This window comes from Anas acuta, chromosome 3 (assembly GCF_963932015.1).
Source record: "Anas acuta chromosome 3, bAnaAcu1.1, whole genome shotgun sequence".
Lineage (NCBI taxonomy): Eukaryota > Metazoa > Chordata > Aves > Anseriformes > Anatidae > Anas > Anas acuta.
This window is the reverse complement of record NC_088981.1, coordinates 41273081-41290659: the sequence shown is the minus strand read 5'-3', so window position 1 is coordinate 41290659 and position 17579 is coordinate 41273081. Positions and strand designations below refer to the sequence as shown.

General features: G+C 39.3%; 1 protein-coding gene and 1 long non-coding RNA gene across 4 annotated transcripts in view; one reads left to right on the top strand and one right to left on the bottom strand.

Annotated features, from left to right (window-relative positions):
- The window catches only part of PCNX2 (pecanex 2), a 151908-nt gene that overhangs the window by 115904 nt on the left and 18425 nt on the right, over positions 1-17579 (bottom strand). The window contains exons 6-8 of the mRNA XM_068676779.1: positions 14477-14624; positions 14163-14308; positions 12742-12835 (exon numbers count right to left, since the gene is read on the bottom strand). Of these exons, the coding sequence (XP_068532880.1) occupies positions 12742-12835; positions 14163-14308; positions 14477-14624 (388 nt within the window). The remainder of the gene's footprint in view (positions 1-12741; positions 12836-14162; positions 14309-14476; positions 14625-17579) is intronic.
- On the top strand, positions 11232-16352 carry LOC137853915 (uncharacterized). Of its 3 annotated transcripts, XR_011094832.1 has the most exons (5): positions 11232-11389; positions 12267-12380; positions 13054-13145; positions 14636-14697; positions 14797-14995. It is a non-coding gene; the product is annotated as an uncharacterized lncRNA (long non-coding RNA). The 3 variants fall into 3 exon arrangements; XR_011094831.1 differs by lacking the exons at positions 14636-14697; positions 14797-14995 and adding an exon at positions 16140-16352; XR_011094830.1 differs by lacking the exons at positions 14636-14697; positions 14797-14995 and adding an exon at positions 15893-16352.

Sequence of the window (17579 nt, the reverse complement as noted above, 5' to 3'; positions counted from 1 at the left end):
TTACTCGCCTGCCTTGGGCTCTTACTACTTCTGTATCCAAGCAGCTCAGAGCTTTTACCTGATGCAAGGTAGTCAATATCTACTGTTCCCATTTGCCATAAAGGAAAGACAAGCAGGAAGAAAAGGAAGTCATTGCCTACAGTCACCCAAGAAGTCTGTGCCAGGGCAAAAACAAAACTCATCTTGCATATCCTATGATTGCCCCCAAGTAACTTTATTAATTTTAGCAAACTCAACCTTCCCTGCTTTTGGGGACAATTCCCAAAGCCTGTCTTGAAACCCTTGTTAAGCCCAACAAAAGGAGCTTCACAATTGTGGCTGTCCTGAACATACCTGGGTGTTAACAATGGCTAGTGTTGTGCTAGGACAAGGTTCAGTGCCTGGACTGCTTAGAAGCAGGGCTGAACTATCACACCAACAGCTTGAAACACACATACTCTCTTTTTCTCTGCACCAGGACTTGCTAGCTCTGTCTGGACCAACAGGAATACCAGCAGCTCTGATTGTCACTAGAGGAATCATCCTGCCTTTGGTCTCTGAGACACACAGTGGGTTTTTTGTTTGTTTTTTAAACCAAGGCCTTGACTGGTAGCAGGTTTGGATGCCAGACCTAATATTTGCCAGCTGCCACTCCAGCAGAGCTACCAGACAAGCAGACACGAACGCTCCCCATGTTCTTAGCCCTAATGACTTCCCCTACACTCTCCACTCCTCCTGCTACAGGCAGAAGCAGATCTGTTCCACATATTCAGGACAGCTGTCACATTCCCTGTGGGCAGTACTAGGAAATGAGGACTTGGCTCAATTCGACCCAGCTGATGGCCCAGCCCTCTATAAGAATGCATCTCCTTTATGGGTTCTGTACAGCACCTTGCCAACAGACAATAATGAAACCATACAGAAGTGATGCAAACTGACCCAAGAGCCTGGGTCTCAACTGACAGATTCGGGGAGGCAGAGAGGCGAGCAAGCCTAAAGGCACACTTCCCAGGAAAAAAGTTTCTCAAAACAGCTAATGAATGAAGCCTTTTCCATATTTTGAAGTGCCCTACTGAAGGGTGACCTTGTCCGGTTTGATTGCCTTGTTTCCCTAAGATGAGCCGTCCTGTTCCTTGCCATTGTGAGCACAATCCTGGGGTTCCCTGTTCACAGCACGAAAAAGGCAAACGTAGCTCAGGGCGTTCAGGAACACTGCTTCAGGAATCCCTGCCAAAAATGTGACTTAAAACACAGCAAGGGAATAGTGTCTCCTTATATCTTCTTAAGAGAAGGGTTATCTTCAATAAATTTCTGCGTTGTTAGTTATCTTTCTACAAAAGCCAAATAAAAGTCAAGAGCATTTTTTTAATTGGCCCATGTCTTCTATCCCATGTTTACCAAGAATGGAACTGGCAGAGTGATGGATGGATACGCCAAGATATTCCCCTGGTACTATCCTCTACTAGTTCTCAGAAATCAAAATCATTTTACTCGTAAGACTTCTTCCAAGAATAATCTTGGAGATCAAATTCTCTCCCACCAGACTCGAAGATAACTGAAAAGCCAGGAGAGCCCACAGTCTGTTTTCTGTTTGCTTTCAGCAGCAAAATTCACAGCTCCACCTACCAGCAATTGGCAGAAGAGCCATAAGCAGCTGGGACACTAACTGTGGGAAAAAGCTGAAACTTTAGATGCCTGACAAGGCAATCAGGGCACTGGGAATGGAAAGACGGAGCCACCAAAGCAATAATTTCAAAACTGGGAGTTGTCTTCTGGCATTTGTCTCCTTCCTATGCCTTTTATTTAATTAGCCTCGTATCTCTGTATCTTTTCTTACTCTTCCCTCATTTTCTGTTCCCCTCAACTCCTGTTTGCTAGTTTTTTTATTCTTTATTCTTATTTTCCACACAACCTCCTCCTCACATTCACCTGCTAACTCCCCGATGCTTACACAGCTACTTAAATGTCATATTTCATCTGATGACATTATCACACTGAAAGCAAATACCAGAAAGAAATGTGATGGTGGTATTTGTGTTTTTGTAAGCCTGTAAAGTAGATTCCATAGATTTATTACCATACTTGAATAGAGGCACTCTCTAATCATAAAATCACTGTAACAAAGCTGATGTCAGTATAACATGGAACCTTACTAAACAGAAAATCTGTTCGTTTGCAGAATCAAATTAATGTTATCAAGATCTACTATGGTAAACCATACTGCTAATGTAAGCAAAGGTATAATTGAACCAAATTTTGAATAATAAATTAATAACTAAAAATATCTTTGGTAAACATACAACCTATGCAGATCCAATGCAGAAGATACATAGCACCCTCTACTGATAAAAGGTCATAAAGCCAGGAATTTTTTCCTGGCTCACAATTCAGTTTTGTAAGAACACAATAAACATAACCTAGTTGAGCAACGGTACAACAGTGGAAGTGTTTTAGTATCACTACACAGCACTGGAAAAATCTTCCTTCTCCCTTTTGGGTTACTGTTTGGCAGGACGTATGTGTGTGTTATACTGTTGTCAATTTAGCTCAAGCTATTCAAATATAACCCAGCCTGAGTCATCCCCTTCGTTAAGGATTAGCTAGCCTCGAGTCTGAACACCTCTCAAGGTAAGCTCATTACAAAGACACGTTACACAATTACAAAGGATTCCCTGCTTAATAAAGATGTTTTGCAGGGCTTGGCTAACTTTCATTTTAACCTCGATTAGGAGAAAGTTAAACTAGGACAGGCAACCCTGTAACCAGTGTCACAACAGTTGCAATAGCAAACAGCCAAACTCCTGCATACAAAAACATCAAGATCCCATCAAACTGCTTCAGGAAGCTGTCTAGGTCACTACTAAGTGTAACAGCATGCCACATAAATATCTACAGCTATAATACTACAATTGAAGCCATTTGTAATAACCACTAAAATGCCACTCTTAAGTCCAAACAGCAATGGCTGTGAACCAGGGCGAAGTCCAGAGGTGGGAAGCTCCCTTTCAGCACAGCAATCACCTCCGAGGTATTCATCTGAGGTGCGTTCAAAATACCTCCCAACTGACACCGTCACAATGATGTGAAAGCACAAATGCAGCTGTCTGAAATGAGATTGGAAGTCCCAGATCGATAGCAGTCCACAGCTCCCTGACGGCACCTCCACTACTCGATCATGTTGCTGACGTCTTCCTACCACCACCTGAGCAGCTTTGCTCCTTCTCACCTCAAATGCCTTCCTCGCCATTTTATGTCCTCATCATCTGTACACCTCACCAGCCAGACCTCTTGCTACAAGTCCACTCGCCTGGCCTCCACCGCAGAACCGCCAGCACTAACCTGGCCAGACTATTGCATAACCCAACGCTGAGGCCAAATCCACTGGTTGGGGGAATCGCCTTTTCCAGCAGCCCGTGATTTACAGCTGCCAACTGTCCTATGAAATAACGACAACTTAAAAACTAAAAGGCAACATAAACTATGTAAGCAAGTTGAAATATGCAAAAGCAAGAACAGCATTAAGACTGGATGATTGTGTGAGAAGCCCAATCATAGCAAATAGGGAAAAACTGAATAAGCAGCAGCAATCTTCACTTATTTTGGAAAGAAATTAGCAGCTTCAAAGAGAATAACGTTAATTCAGAATGCATACTTTAACTTCCCTTAGTGATTACAGCTGAGGGGAGTACAAGCTAAACATTAAGTCTCTCTTAAATCTTGTTGACATTTTGCTACTCATCCAACAGGACTTCAGGAGTGGTTTTTATTATTTGTTTAGCTAACAACAATACCACTCCTAACAGTAATAAGATACAGTACACAAGTTTACAGAATGGGAAAGCTGGATGCACTAATTTACTGACATAACAGACAGAAAATGATATAAGGCCACTGTTAAAGTCTTGCAAAGTACTACAAGAGGAGCAGCAGCGCACATCATATTCATTAAGTGAGACACTACTGCTTGGTTCACCCTTGTTTCTCTCTTTTCAGATTTTATTTTTTAAATTTTTGTAACAAGGAGGTAAATCAGTAATTTGTAAGCCTATTACTGACAACACAAACAGCACAGACTAGTTAAACTAGAGGATGCATTTTGAGAAGAAGCAACTTTACTGGAATTAAATGCATTAGCAAGCACCCACTGCACCATTATCTCCAGTCTTTTAGAAGATCCTTTTGAGCTCTCCATCTGAAAGGTGGGGTAGACACCAGCCCCAGAAACTACAAGACTACCGAAGCTCCCATTCCTGAGCAGGATTTTGCTGCCATCATGTGGCAGCACCTCCCCATTCTGTCAAAAGCACTTCCCTGCTCTGTGTTAAAAGAGTGATAGGGGGGATGAAAAAAAAATAAAATAAAACCAGGAAAAGATTTGAAGTGGCCACACTAACGCAAATGTTCTCTCCTGTACCTAGCAAGCCAGCAGAAAAAGGAGAGGCTACTGAGTTTGCAAAGAGTATTTTTTAAGAAAATCATTAGCTTTATCAGAATTCAAACATCACTGTCTTCAGTGCATGCACATACCCTATACTCATATATAACACATTCAAGCAATTTTACACTTAAAGCAACCAGCTCATCTGAAAGCACTGAATTCCAAAAGGAGCTACAAAATATTTCTTGAAGCCATTTTAAAAAGTGCCCAGTTGCAGAACTGCATAGCCTGCTAAGCAGCTTTAAGAGTCCTTCATACTAAGTCAGCAACCTATTGTCAGAGCAGGAGCTAATCTTGGTAATTTCGGTCACATTGCTGAGAAATACAAAGATGTTTTAGTCATATAGTATTTTCTCATGCTAAAATGGCACTTCAAAAAGTTAACAGTAAAAAAAAATAAAATAAAATAAAATAATCGGAGTACTTTCTCCTATGATGCTTATTCCTCATAGGTTTAGAGAATTTTCCAGTGGTGAACATACTAAAGTATTAATGGATAAATACAGGAGACATACAGTACTGCTAAGGCATTCAGATAGGTGCTTTCATAGAGTATAATGCACTCAAGCAGCTTATTCATAGATATGACTGCAAATCAACTAAGTTAACTCGTTGATTGGAAGCTCTCTTTTGCCCAGGGCCAGAAACACAGCACTCTGTGCCACATAAAAGCTACACTGGCAGGTAACTTGAATTATTTTTTTAGTACTTGCTAGTCACCTTTTTGCTGCTATTAGTTCTTTTTAATCTATTGGCTCAGCTAATGCTGAAAAATGCTCTATTCTCAAAGAAACAGAAGAAAACAAGAAACAAGCAGATTTTTATTTATTTATTTTTTCTGTATGGAGTTCTTTACCTATACTGGAAAGCATTTTAAAATCAAAAAAGAATATAGCTTCTGAGAAGTTTTGTTTTAGTGCCAGAGCTTCTGTAAATGCTTCATTGTTTTAGATGGACTGATTGCTCAGAACATGGAAAGTACAATACGAATACTGGTATGGATGAACCATATGTAAAAAAACAACTACAATGATACAGGTTACATTAATATTACACATAAAATTGTGTAATATTATCTATGTAAATGACAAAACATACATTATGAATAAAGCAGACAATGATTTTTTTAATTTTTTTTAAGGTATATAGCAAGCTAAGTTCATATACGCACAACAGATTTCGTGTTGCCCAGATGTCATCCAGGCAGGAGGGGGAAACTGCGGCTAAGATAAAGATGTGTTTTGTTTTGTTTTGTTTTTCCTCAGGGTTGGGCAAGTCTAATAATTCTTTCTGCTCCATCTCTCAGATATTTTCAGTTGCGTGCCATATATCCATTTCTGCAGCATTACATATTTGTTTTAAACTCTAGTTTATATTACATGCGTACAGCACATCAGCCTCCTAATGCAATTTATGGCTGCTACTGACTGTTGCCAGACTCAAAGTGATTAACTGCAACAAGAGGACAACACTTCAACCCATCTAAGTATTTCAACGAATCAAACACTTGTGATACAAGTTGAACTGCTGTCAGTAAACATTTGGATTGCTTTAAACAGACACCAGCTCTATCACTTCGAAACCAATGCAGGTGTATGATGATACCATCTTGCACAGGGCTTGGGAGTTTGTTTTCTTTTCAGGAACTTAATACAGGAGAGAAGGAAATGGGCTCAAGAATACAAGCACTATTCTCATAAATTGGATTCTCTTAAAAAAAAAAAAAAAAGTATTTCTTAAAGGAATTATAAATGGAAATATAAGTATAATGCTTCCATAGCTTTTTTGGGCACAACTCCAGTTGACTTTATAAGAGCTAATACTTGATTTGAGAGAGAAAATTGGCCCTGCCTTAAAAAGTAGCTCTTCACTTTTATTCTACTTGAGAAAAAAAATAAATAAATCACTAAAATGTTTTTCCTTGGAGCTACACACATCTGTTTTTCACACAGCAAGCACTGCCAGGTTGGTATGGACATTTCCACATCAGGATTGTGTGTGGTCCACTTTCTGTATTTTTGGAACTGTAGTTAACCGTAGCACATCCATGTTTGCGCACACATTAAAAAAGCTCAATGCTTTAAATGGAAACAAACATAAGGAAGCATAGCAAAATGCTCAAACAGCCATAGATACTATTGAGTATCTACCGTGACCCTACACTGGCATGTTCTTCAGGGATATTGAATGATCTGTACTCATCTCAGATCTGAACATACCAGGGATGCACTGCAATATACCTGAGCAAAACAGCCTAGGAAAAATGTGACATTTTCTGGAAATTAATCCAGCCCTTCCTGAAACTGAGTTTGTTCACTTAAACTGTCAAAATGACATGTTGAGATAAAAATCATGGTGATACATCATTACTAAAACTTACAGAGGGAAACAACCAAGTTTTACAGTGCCACCATGCTACCATGCCTGTGAACTGCTTCAGGCAGTACCATGGAAGCTTTGGATAGTTTCTTTCTAACTAGGAATATCTGCAAAGTTGTTTTAAAAGGCAAAGCAGGAAGAACAAATAATCTGAATGTATAATCATTAGGCCATTTCAGGGATTGTCACAGCTATTTAACAACATTATACTTGACATTACTGTATCTTAATGTAAGATGTGTTCGAGGTTTCTCCAAACACTAAGAACACAATTTTACACACAATTTTAAACACTGGAATTACCTTTTTGGTAGGAGAAACTATCAAAACAGTAAAGCGTATCACATCAGTGCCCACAAGTTTAATGTAAGCTTACTTTTCCTGTCTTTTTTCAACCTAAGTTAAGGAAGCAGATAGGGTTCCAAGTCCCACCACTGAACTGTAAAATGACTGTCTCACTTATTCGTCACCAAAAAGAGTGCTCATTCAAATTTTTAGGCTACAGATTCAGACAGTACATTATTTTAGCACTTGGTACTTGAGAGAAAAAATGGCAGCTAAACCTGGGAAAGATAACATGCCTATCTATCAGCCTCTGGCATCCAAGCCATTTAGAAAGGCAGAATTCTTAGAGGGCAGTATTTCAAACACGTTGAGGAAACCTGCGTTGCTGAGAGGTTACATATACTGACACATTTTTCTCCAATATGTACATGTACACAAACACACTAGAGGGTGCATGATCTTCTAAACAAGAAGAGCAGCATGCAAAGAAAGCACATGCAGAAAAATAATCAAATGATTTTAAAAAAAAAAAAAAGAGTAGCCTGATACAGCAAGTATACACAGAGTATATAAGTGCACTATAATTTACACATTGACGTTGGTAGCTTATGGTGCTACTGATCTCCGTACTGGGGACAGGTTGTGCTGCTGATGCAGAACATGTTAATTCTATTATTATGATTACTGTAACTTTAGGGGGGGGGGGCTACATTTTTACTGGTACTTATTAGCCACTTTACATGTCACCCCAAGATAGCATGATAGCTCACATTTATCTTTTTCACTGCTAATCAAAACTGATTCAGTTATTTAATTATTTAATAATTTAGTTATTTAATTACAAGAGACAGTCAAGGTAGTTAAAAGACACTCTTTTGAAACATCTGCTTTCTGTCACACAGTGACAGACAGAAGAGATGCATCAGAGTGACACCTCCTAATTGGTAAGGCATTTCCCAACTCCAATGCATTTGTACTAACCTCCAAACCAGCTATACACCTCTTAACAATGCTTTCACTTGGACATCCTTTCACTCCATGTTTTTAAGGATGTATTATTGCTAAGGACAGTAGGTTTTACTTTGTATCACCAATCAATGGGAAGATTTGTGTGTTGTTTTTTTTTTTAACTGGAGATTGTAACTGTTGTATACAGGTAGGGTTTTAAACCTTGCAACCATTTTATCAAAAGAAACTAACCATACAAAAAGGCTGTTTGAGCTTATACTAGGCACCAGTTTTACACAAATGCAAACTTTCTTGTCCTCCTCTACCTTCCCGGAAGCCATCCATATACCTAAGCCACATGGCACGGAAACATTAAGGATTCACTGTAAAAGAGACAAAGATTGGTAAGGAGCGTAATGTAATGGGGCAGAAGAAGGGTTTTCAGGGTGAGAAAGCTATTTCAGATTTCCCACTCCAAAACAAATCCAAAAGGTCTTTCTGCAACTAGGTTCTGACGTAATCCATGAACTTCAAATACAGTAAGCACTTTCTGTCTTGTCAAAGTCTGTCACAAAGCACTTAAGGGCTAGAAGTGAAGTTGGCAAGGAAATGGGAGCATCAAAGTTTAAGGCAATTAGCTCCACAGGGAATCCATTCCAGTGACTGCTGGCAAGACAGCAGACAAAAGTTGGGTCAAGGTAATTACATGGACAATTGGGGAATTGATTAGCTACCTGCCAATGTTGAAGTAATTCACCAAACTCACTAACAAGAATCACTGGCAAAGTGAGGTTAGAGATGAAAAAGACATCATCTTTTTTTGTTGATCATTACAATGCAGGGATGAACTTTAAATTTAAACTATTTAAATATTTAAGAAGCTGGACTGGTGAGAGAATTTGGTGAGACAAATACGAAGTTAATGTAAAACTATTCTAATTTTCAACAATCTCTGGCAGAATTAAGAGATAATTTTAGAAGTTACTAATGAGTGTTTATGCTATCTTTAAGAAGTTCTGAAAGTTTCCAGGACAAGGACTAAAGGTACAGGTAATGTCTTTTTTTAGGCCAACTACTATAGCATCTGGTAGAATATATATTAACGCTGATAAACTGGAGAATACTCCAAGGATCATCTCACAACAGAGTAGAGCCAAAAAGAGGTGATGAGAGCTGGTATTTGAATTCAGCCAATCCCTTCAGACAAGATTGCTTCCAATGTCAAGGAGCCTCTTCAGGATGAAAGCATTAATTTCTTCAAACTTGGACATCAGCTTTCTATGGCATATTTTAATCCATTTTTATTCTCTCAGGTTATCCACCTAGCCTTTACAAGCGAAGAACAGAAGAAATCATAACACAGCATCGCTTCTGTGAGAAAGTGGCAGTGCTAAGACTCTGCATTATTTGAGAGAATTGGATTTCAGAAGCCATGCCAAGCAGTTTAATCTAAACTGCTCACAGGCCATACAAATACCACTTTAACTTCCGTTCCTAACAATTGCTGTTGTAAAATGCCAGACTGGTTAAGACTTTACTCCTGGAGCAGACAACAGTGGGATTCAATAGACAGAAACAGTGAGTTGTAATTTGAATTTAAGATTGTTAATCATTAGTTAGTCTGCCTCAAGGCTCTTTTTAATGGTTTCTTTCAAGTCATATTTAAATATTATTTCATAGACTTAAATACTTTATCCAGTTTTGCTTGACTTAGTCAAAAGGTATATTTACCTTCGGCCAATTCATATGTTACTTACTGTATTCTCGACAGACCAGTCAGGGTTCACACCCTCCTCAGTCAAAACCTCTTCCCCTTTCACAAGCTGCAGCACTGCCCAGAAGTCCCACAGCCCCAGGAGTGACAGCACCTGTGCTCTACCGCTTCTCCCCAAAACAGCCACAAAGCCAGGGGCCTCTTGCCACCACCAGCTTGGAGCAATGTCCCTGGTTCTCCACCTCACAGAGGTGCATCAGGGCACAGCCCATGTACATCCATGCAGTTACTTCACTGGCTTAACTCAGTTTGATGTTTTTGCTTTAGGAGCAGCTTAATCTTCATAGTAGAGACAACGTGATTGGTGATAAGTGTTTTAAAAGCTTATACACTTCTACTGCAGATTTGTTAGATGTTTTCTCCACCATCTTATTCTAGCTTCTGCAATCTGAGCTCACTGAGATCAAAACCCTATCCCTCCTATTCAAGGAGGATGCTACCTCTTATGTCCAGGTACTAATTTTCTCCCACATCCTTTGAGCGCATAAAATTTAATTTGGATGGCTCACCATTGCATTCATATACAAATTTTAAAGCTGTTATTTCTACACCACCTCAAATACTCAAGAAGAAGCACTGCAGGGCCATTGTCTTCTCCTTAGTTAACTCTCCAATGGGTTGGGAGATAAGCTAAGCTATTTTCCACTACTCTTCCATAACAGCAGCCTCTTCTGTTGGTATGGACTTCTCATAAGAAACAACGCAAAAAACACAGGGGGTATGTAAATGATACCAGGAAGTCCTCCTATCCTTCACAATGACAGCACAAGAGATAGCTTGCTGTTGGCTTGGGGAAATGTATACTATAATCTTAATCTATTTAATACTGAACATTTCTATCAAAGGAGGGCCAACCTCAAGTGAATAATTTCTCTGGAGAGCTCTCCACAGAGACATACAAAAGAGATTGTAACTGAAACATGCATTGATTAAGCCTTGAGCTTTTATTATTATTATTATTATTATTATTATATATTTGCTTTTTTGTGTAGTAATGAAAAGACCTTTATTTGATAACTGTGACTATTTGGCTTATCTTTAACCATAGCCAAGAAACCAACCTGACATAACTGGTGTGCATACCTGCTGGTGGAGGTAGGAGGGAACAAGGAAAGAAAGATGCCTCATTCCTGAACTGTTTTTAAGGACGATTAATCAGATTTGCCCCTCTATTTTCTATAGGCAAGAAATGTTCCACAACATCTAAGTACAAGCTTACTTGATGGTGAGCATCTGAGGAGAAAATGAAAACTCTTTCTTTCCCATGCTACCCTTAAATCAATGCACAGATGGTAGGAACTGCCGCTTGAACAAACAGCTCTCATTAATTTCTCTGGCCTAGTCATATTACTAACTGCCCTTGCAAAAACAGCTTTGGGCATGCTTCATGCTTCCTGGTTCTCCTTCCTTGTTTTTCATGTGAACTTCTGCTTTGTACTTTCCTTCATGCTGCTCTGTTCTTAGAAAAGCTCTTGTGCTCTCCCTTCCCATTCGTATACAAAATCAGTCCTGGGAACACATTGAACTTTGCTGCTTTGTTCTGTTTCAGTCTGAACTGCTACTACACTCCAAGATTTCCAGCAAAGGTACTAGTCTTTATAAATTAAATGCATGAAAATGACTGCAGAGAACATCTGGACTTGCATTTGCTAATAGTATTTAGCAGACTCCTTAAAAGTAACTCACATTTCTAGAGGTCTGCAAACCACAAACTAAAAAACTGCATTTAATGTGGTATGGCAAGATACAGATGTTACATAAACATCTAGTAGACAGCTTTAGAAGGACTTTGCATAAGAGAAGGAAGATTGTTCTCTTTTCAAAAAAGCAGATTAACTGATAGATATCAGGGGACCTTAAACTATTTGTGAATTTAGGACAGATTCAATCCATGTAACTATGTTGGGGCTGGGGAGGGGAGGGCATTATCCTATACAAGGTCAATCAAAAAAAAAAAAAAAAAAGTCGCAAGAGTTAAATAACCCCAAAACAAAATGTTTGATATTTAATCAAAACAGAATTCTACCAGTTGTTTTTTTTTGTCCCTCCATTTTGCTAAAGAAATGGAACATACTGTGGATGGAACCAGTTTTTTATTAATTAGTTTTTTTAAGTCTTCACCTACTGAAAATAAAAAACATCCTCATCTCTATCCTAACAGCATTCTATCTAAAATGTTAACATGTTCTTAACATACTCCTGAGCTTTTCAGAAGTCTCCACCAAAAGCCAAACATTTTAAGAACAATATTTGCTATTAACAACCCCTCTCACCCCCTAACTCGACAGTTCCAAATTCTCTACAACAATATTAAAAACATATAATTTAATAAAAATACTTACCAATAGTTAAAATTCTTCTTGCAAACATGCATAACAACATAATACATCAGAGAACAGAAACCACAAGAGTGAATGTGGGATTTACGCCATCACTCCAAAAAAAACCTTGAAAATTGTTCAGATACCTTTTTCAGAATGGCAAATTATCATTAGAGATTTCATGCAAGATGAAAGGCTCTGCTGCTCAAGTTCAGAGGAAATAGAGTCACGGGCTGATACTGACAGAACACAACAGGTAAGGGAAATGAGCAAGACAATTCAAGTTGAGAGAACACCTGATAACAGTCTCTCACCTTGTTTTATTTACTGTCTTGTCTTGTTTATATCACCACACTTGACTTTGGCTTTTCCCAGATAGTAATGAAAACCTCACTGACTTGTGCTGGTTTTCCTTTTCACTTTTCCTTATCGATATTCTTATAAAGCAGTCATTGTTCTAGTACAGAATAAAATTGCATGTTTTGACATCTCTCGAATAGGTTAACACATTTATCCTCCAGCTCTCTTCTTCACACGCATCTCTCACAGTTACAATCTGCTTCATAGCTTCCAGCAATGAAAGCTCTTAACGTTTCTAAAAATAAGGGCTTACTTACTGAGCATTTGAAATACAATCACAATTTGATATCTGATGTCGAAAATTTCCTTCCTTCTGACATCCAGCCTTTAAATAACAGGATCTAATTTCCCCTTTACGAAATAGAAAAAAAAAAAAAAAACAACAGTTAAGTTATATGATGTTTTTTTTTCCACATCAAAATATATCTTAGATCAGGCACATTTCTAAACCTAAATATAGTTTTTCATAATAGGCTTATTTTGAAGAAATGAAATTAACATTTGAACAACTAAAAACCTCAGATAGATCAGAGCACAGATTACAGTGAAGATTTGACCTCTTTTTCCAGTGCTGGGCACAAGAATGATGCGAAGCCAAATTAAAACAGCATCCATTGAAACAGATTCATCAGAGTCTTAAGGACTACACCATCATTAAAAGGTACGTGAAGTAAATGTAAAAAGCCTATATATGAACATAAGCTCACTACAAAACAGAATTGTTCTCTATGTTCACAAAGGTGAGGTCAGGAGGTACAAAGCAGTGAAAAATTCTGCTAAAAGCATAGCCACTGTTACTTTCTCCTTGCACACCCAGCAAGAAGCAAAGGGTCACTGTTCATTCAGCCAGAGGCCATGATGTTCTGCTGCTCTTAGACACACAACACATCAGTAGCAGCTGTAGGGCTGCGAGCAGGGCCATGAGGAGTCGGTAGAAAACCAAAAAACTCTGGGATCAGGATCCCAGCTATGAGGAGTATTCATTCCACACTGGTTTTGAAGGCAGCTTTAAAGGAAACACAGCTTTTGGGATGGCTGCCATTCAGAGGTATTGGCCAGGACCTCACAGGGCTCCACGTGGAGTTCAAACAAACCACCACCACGCATATTACAGCTTCAACCTCCAGTAATAGCTGCAGAGCAACTGTGCTCCAGCACAAGCGTTGAGAGAAACTAGTTCACTCGTCAATTCACTTGAAAGAGATGGCAGACCACGAATCTGAACAGGAGCAACCACAGCATTACCAGAGTTCAGCCTGAGTCAGCACCTACTCATGCTCAGCTGAAGAACACAACAGTAAAGAAGAGGAACATTTTGCCCTGCCATCCTCGTACAGACCCTCCTCCTTTCACACCCCCATCCTCCCCAGGCCCAAAGTGCCAGAGGTTCTGGAAAGCAAAGCTAAACCTGCACTTCTCGAGGGTAATGTTTGGAAGACAAACTTCTGGCAGATACAGCACTGTGCATACCTCACGTTTGTGCCAGTTGAATTTTGAACTCTCTCATTATTGCTGATCCAACGGTAAATTTACTGATCTTACTAAGCCATTTTCTATCATACACACAGAAAACAAGCAATCAGTAACAGATAAGAAGAGAAATACAATTCTAGGGAGTCTAAAGGTTTCAGAATTAATTGTTTCACATATTGCACTTATTCCAACTAGAGAAACTCACCGTTTTCATCTATGAACACATGCATTGCATCCACGGACAGCTCATCTTGTACAGATGCTTCAGGTCCACTTATTACTTGCAAGACAGAACTGTCCTGCTGAGAAGTTACCCGGTAGATTATCTGCCTTTGCCTGTTGCCCTGGTAACTTGACACAAAAATGTTTCAAAACTACTATGAGGAACTTTTTTCTTGTTCTCAATAAAACAAAAAGAAAGAGAGGTTAATTAAAAGTTTATGTCATTTCTACTCAATGAAACAAAACAGCTTACATCATATCTTTGAAGTACAAAATTGTAAAGTAAACTGGCCTTACAGTGCTGTAAATTTGGCAGACTCTGGTAGCACCGGACTAGTACTAGCACGATCTTGGCTTTGTACATCTGATCTTTCCTGTTTAGGAAGTTGCTCACGGAGCTTTTCTGTTCCCACCACTTCTTCTTTTCTCTCTGTCATCTGGCTATCTGGAAAACAGGGCAGTGAAGTAGAGCCACTCTCCACAGACGACTGTCAGGAACTTTGTTCATTGACGACTGGGTAAGAACATCTAAAAGAAAAGCTAAAACACTACAGCCAACACTTGTGTTACAAAAAACATTAACATGACAAACAATATTGTTTAAACAACTTCAACAGAACATTGGATGAGGAGGTACTCTGACCTGAGAAGGACAAACAAATGGGTTGTTTCAAGAACCACCTGCATGATGCTACAAATAAGAGAATTTCTGCTTTCCTTCCCTCCAGATGAAGATGAGAAGTAATCTATCCCTACCCTACAGTAGTAATAGGTAGCTTTCTTGGGGGCCACAGCTTGTTCCCTAGTCATGCATACCGACAGCAGAAAAGCAGCAGCACTGGCTCATTCCCCTTTTACAAAAAAGCAGGCAGTACCTTCAAAGGAAAGGGAGCTGTTGCACTGGATAGTAGGTAGCTGCCTAATCTCTCTTCCCTACCAGCCATGGTCCTGATACAATACAAAGGACAAAGGGGCTACACAATTTCTCAGTAGATTTCCTGAGACTTAGAAAATATCAAACCAAAGATTTTAAAATACACACAATGTATATGTTCAGTTCCTAGCAATCGCATTACCTCTTTACAGATATACCATTCATACATATCATTTATCCATATGCATACAACTTTCAAGTAGTGATCTCTTTTAGTTACTGATATTCATGTTGAACTGTGAAATATGTTGCAACTCAACTGTGTTTTGACTGTAAACTAAAAAAATGTATTTGTTGGGATTTTGAAGCACAACATATGTTGGTTTCATCACCATGAGTAGTCACACAATTAAATGTTTAAGGAAAAAGAGGTTTTGTTTTGCTCGCTAGAGATGCTGCAGTGTGTCTGTAGCTTCTTGCACGCAGCAATGTGGATTGGTATGTACTTACCCAGGTCTCTTGCAATACATGCTGTTTAAGTGCCGTAGAAATTTAATCATCAAGGAAAAAAAAAAAAAAAAAAAGAGCAGAAAATCCCCTCACAAAAATTCCATTTGCTAAGCTGCACTTCCTGCCAATACGATTACCATCCTAACCTGCAAGAGTCACCAGTCAAGAAATAGTGTTGTTATAGCTAAGATGGTCTGAGGATAAAGCAGGTTCAAGGCTTCCAGAGAAGAACATAATATCTTTTTATTCAGCCAACTGATATCACTGAGCAGACAAGCTTTTGGATACACAGACTTTTTAGATCACCTGTCTGCAATTTTTTTTTCCAGCCGTGTCAGCTGATCTCGTAACACCTTACTTCTAAAACCTACCTACCTTCAGGAGTTAGGACATCTCTACACCACTTTCAGTTCACATGGCACACCCCTAGAGTATCTTAAAGCCTCAGACACCTGCGCAAATTCTTCAGCCTCATAATCACATATGACACTGTGCTCACTTATTTTTCTTAAGACAAATAAAATCCAGAAGTATATGGACAACTTTAATCGTCCCATGGCATCTTGGTCCCAGCAGGTCTCAGCCCTTCAGGTGAAGCACAACAAGCAGCACCACACCTGAAGAACCTCACCAGGGCCACAGACCATGACTACAGGTCTAACCAGCTGGGGTACCAAAAGTGACAGAGTGGGCAGTAGAAATAAAGACACCATGTAACTCTTGCTTGAAACAGCAGTTTTCCTTCAGCTTCTACAAAAAAAATAAATTAAAAAGTCACTATGATACTGACGATGTTCTGAGTCTCTTGCTCTCTTTCTGTAGCATGCTACAACCATGAATTTTGACTTCTTGTGCAATACTAAGAGTTTGGTTTAGGGAAAAGTTTTACATCTGTTGGATATGGAGACAATCTTCAGTGGGCCTTGCAGACCTACTTTCTCCTATTAAAAAACAAAGGGGTGGGTGTTTGTGTGTGTTTTTTTTTCCTTCCTACTTAAAGATAACTTTAGCTTAAGTAGTGACTGTATCTTATTTAACTGTGGCATTAATGAAGCATCCCCTTAATCATGCAGCTACCAGAAATAGGTGAAAAGGCCGTAGATACCTAATCAAAACCATCTTCCCAAAGGTTTGGGTTGTCCCAAGCAGTAAGAATAATTGATAGTGATCAGAAATTGTGGTTTTAATAATCTAATTGGCCCCATATTACCCAAAACTGGCTCTAGGGCTGGAACAATTAAAATATTTTTTAATTTGATTATCTAGTGGTTTCAGAAAATGCCTCTCTTTCCCGTTCCAAACCACAAGCCTTTCAGATTTTTCCCCTGCAGTGCAGTGGTAAAAAGTCAGAATAATGTAAACATAAACAGTACTGCTTCTTACAGGTTTTATACGCCGATCAGGCAACACCGTGGTGATGACTATTTCCAACACTGAAGAGATAGGCTGCAATGGACTTATGACTGTTTGTCACAATTATCATTCCTTTTCTTCCAAGTGACTTACACCTTCAGCATTTAAGCAGAGATAGAGGTGTCTAGACGGGGAGTGTCCTGCCAGGGTGCGTAATGAGCTCTACATCACTGAAACGCTCCCTGCGTGCAAATTTTGCTGGCAAAGCTTGACTTTAAGCTACGAGAAGAAAACACTGTACAGGAGCAAAAGCACAACACTTGAGTATGTCTGCACCTTCACCACGGCCTTCAGCCAGAGCCACCAAGCCAGTGGCACTGCTCCACATCTCTGATGGGCAAGCAGCAGGGCCAGCAGAAGCCCCAAGCAGAGACGTGGGCTCAACAAGTAACTTGGTCACGTATCTGGAAATTATACACCACGTCTTAAGCATGCGAGGTCAAACTATCAAGATTGATAGCCACATCAGGCTTGGGGAAGGGTGGAGCAGAAGAGTCCTGCACAAACGCCTAGGTTTTGGTCTGTACATTGCTTTTGTATTTTGGTTGAGCATAACACACATCCCTTAGTCATCCTGGCAAAATCCTTACCAAAATAAACATT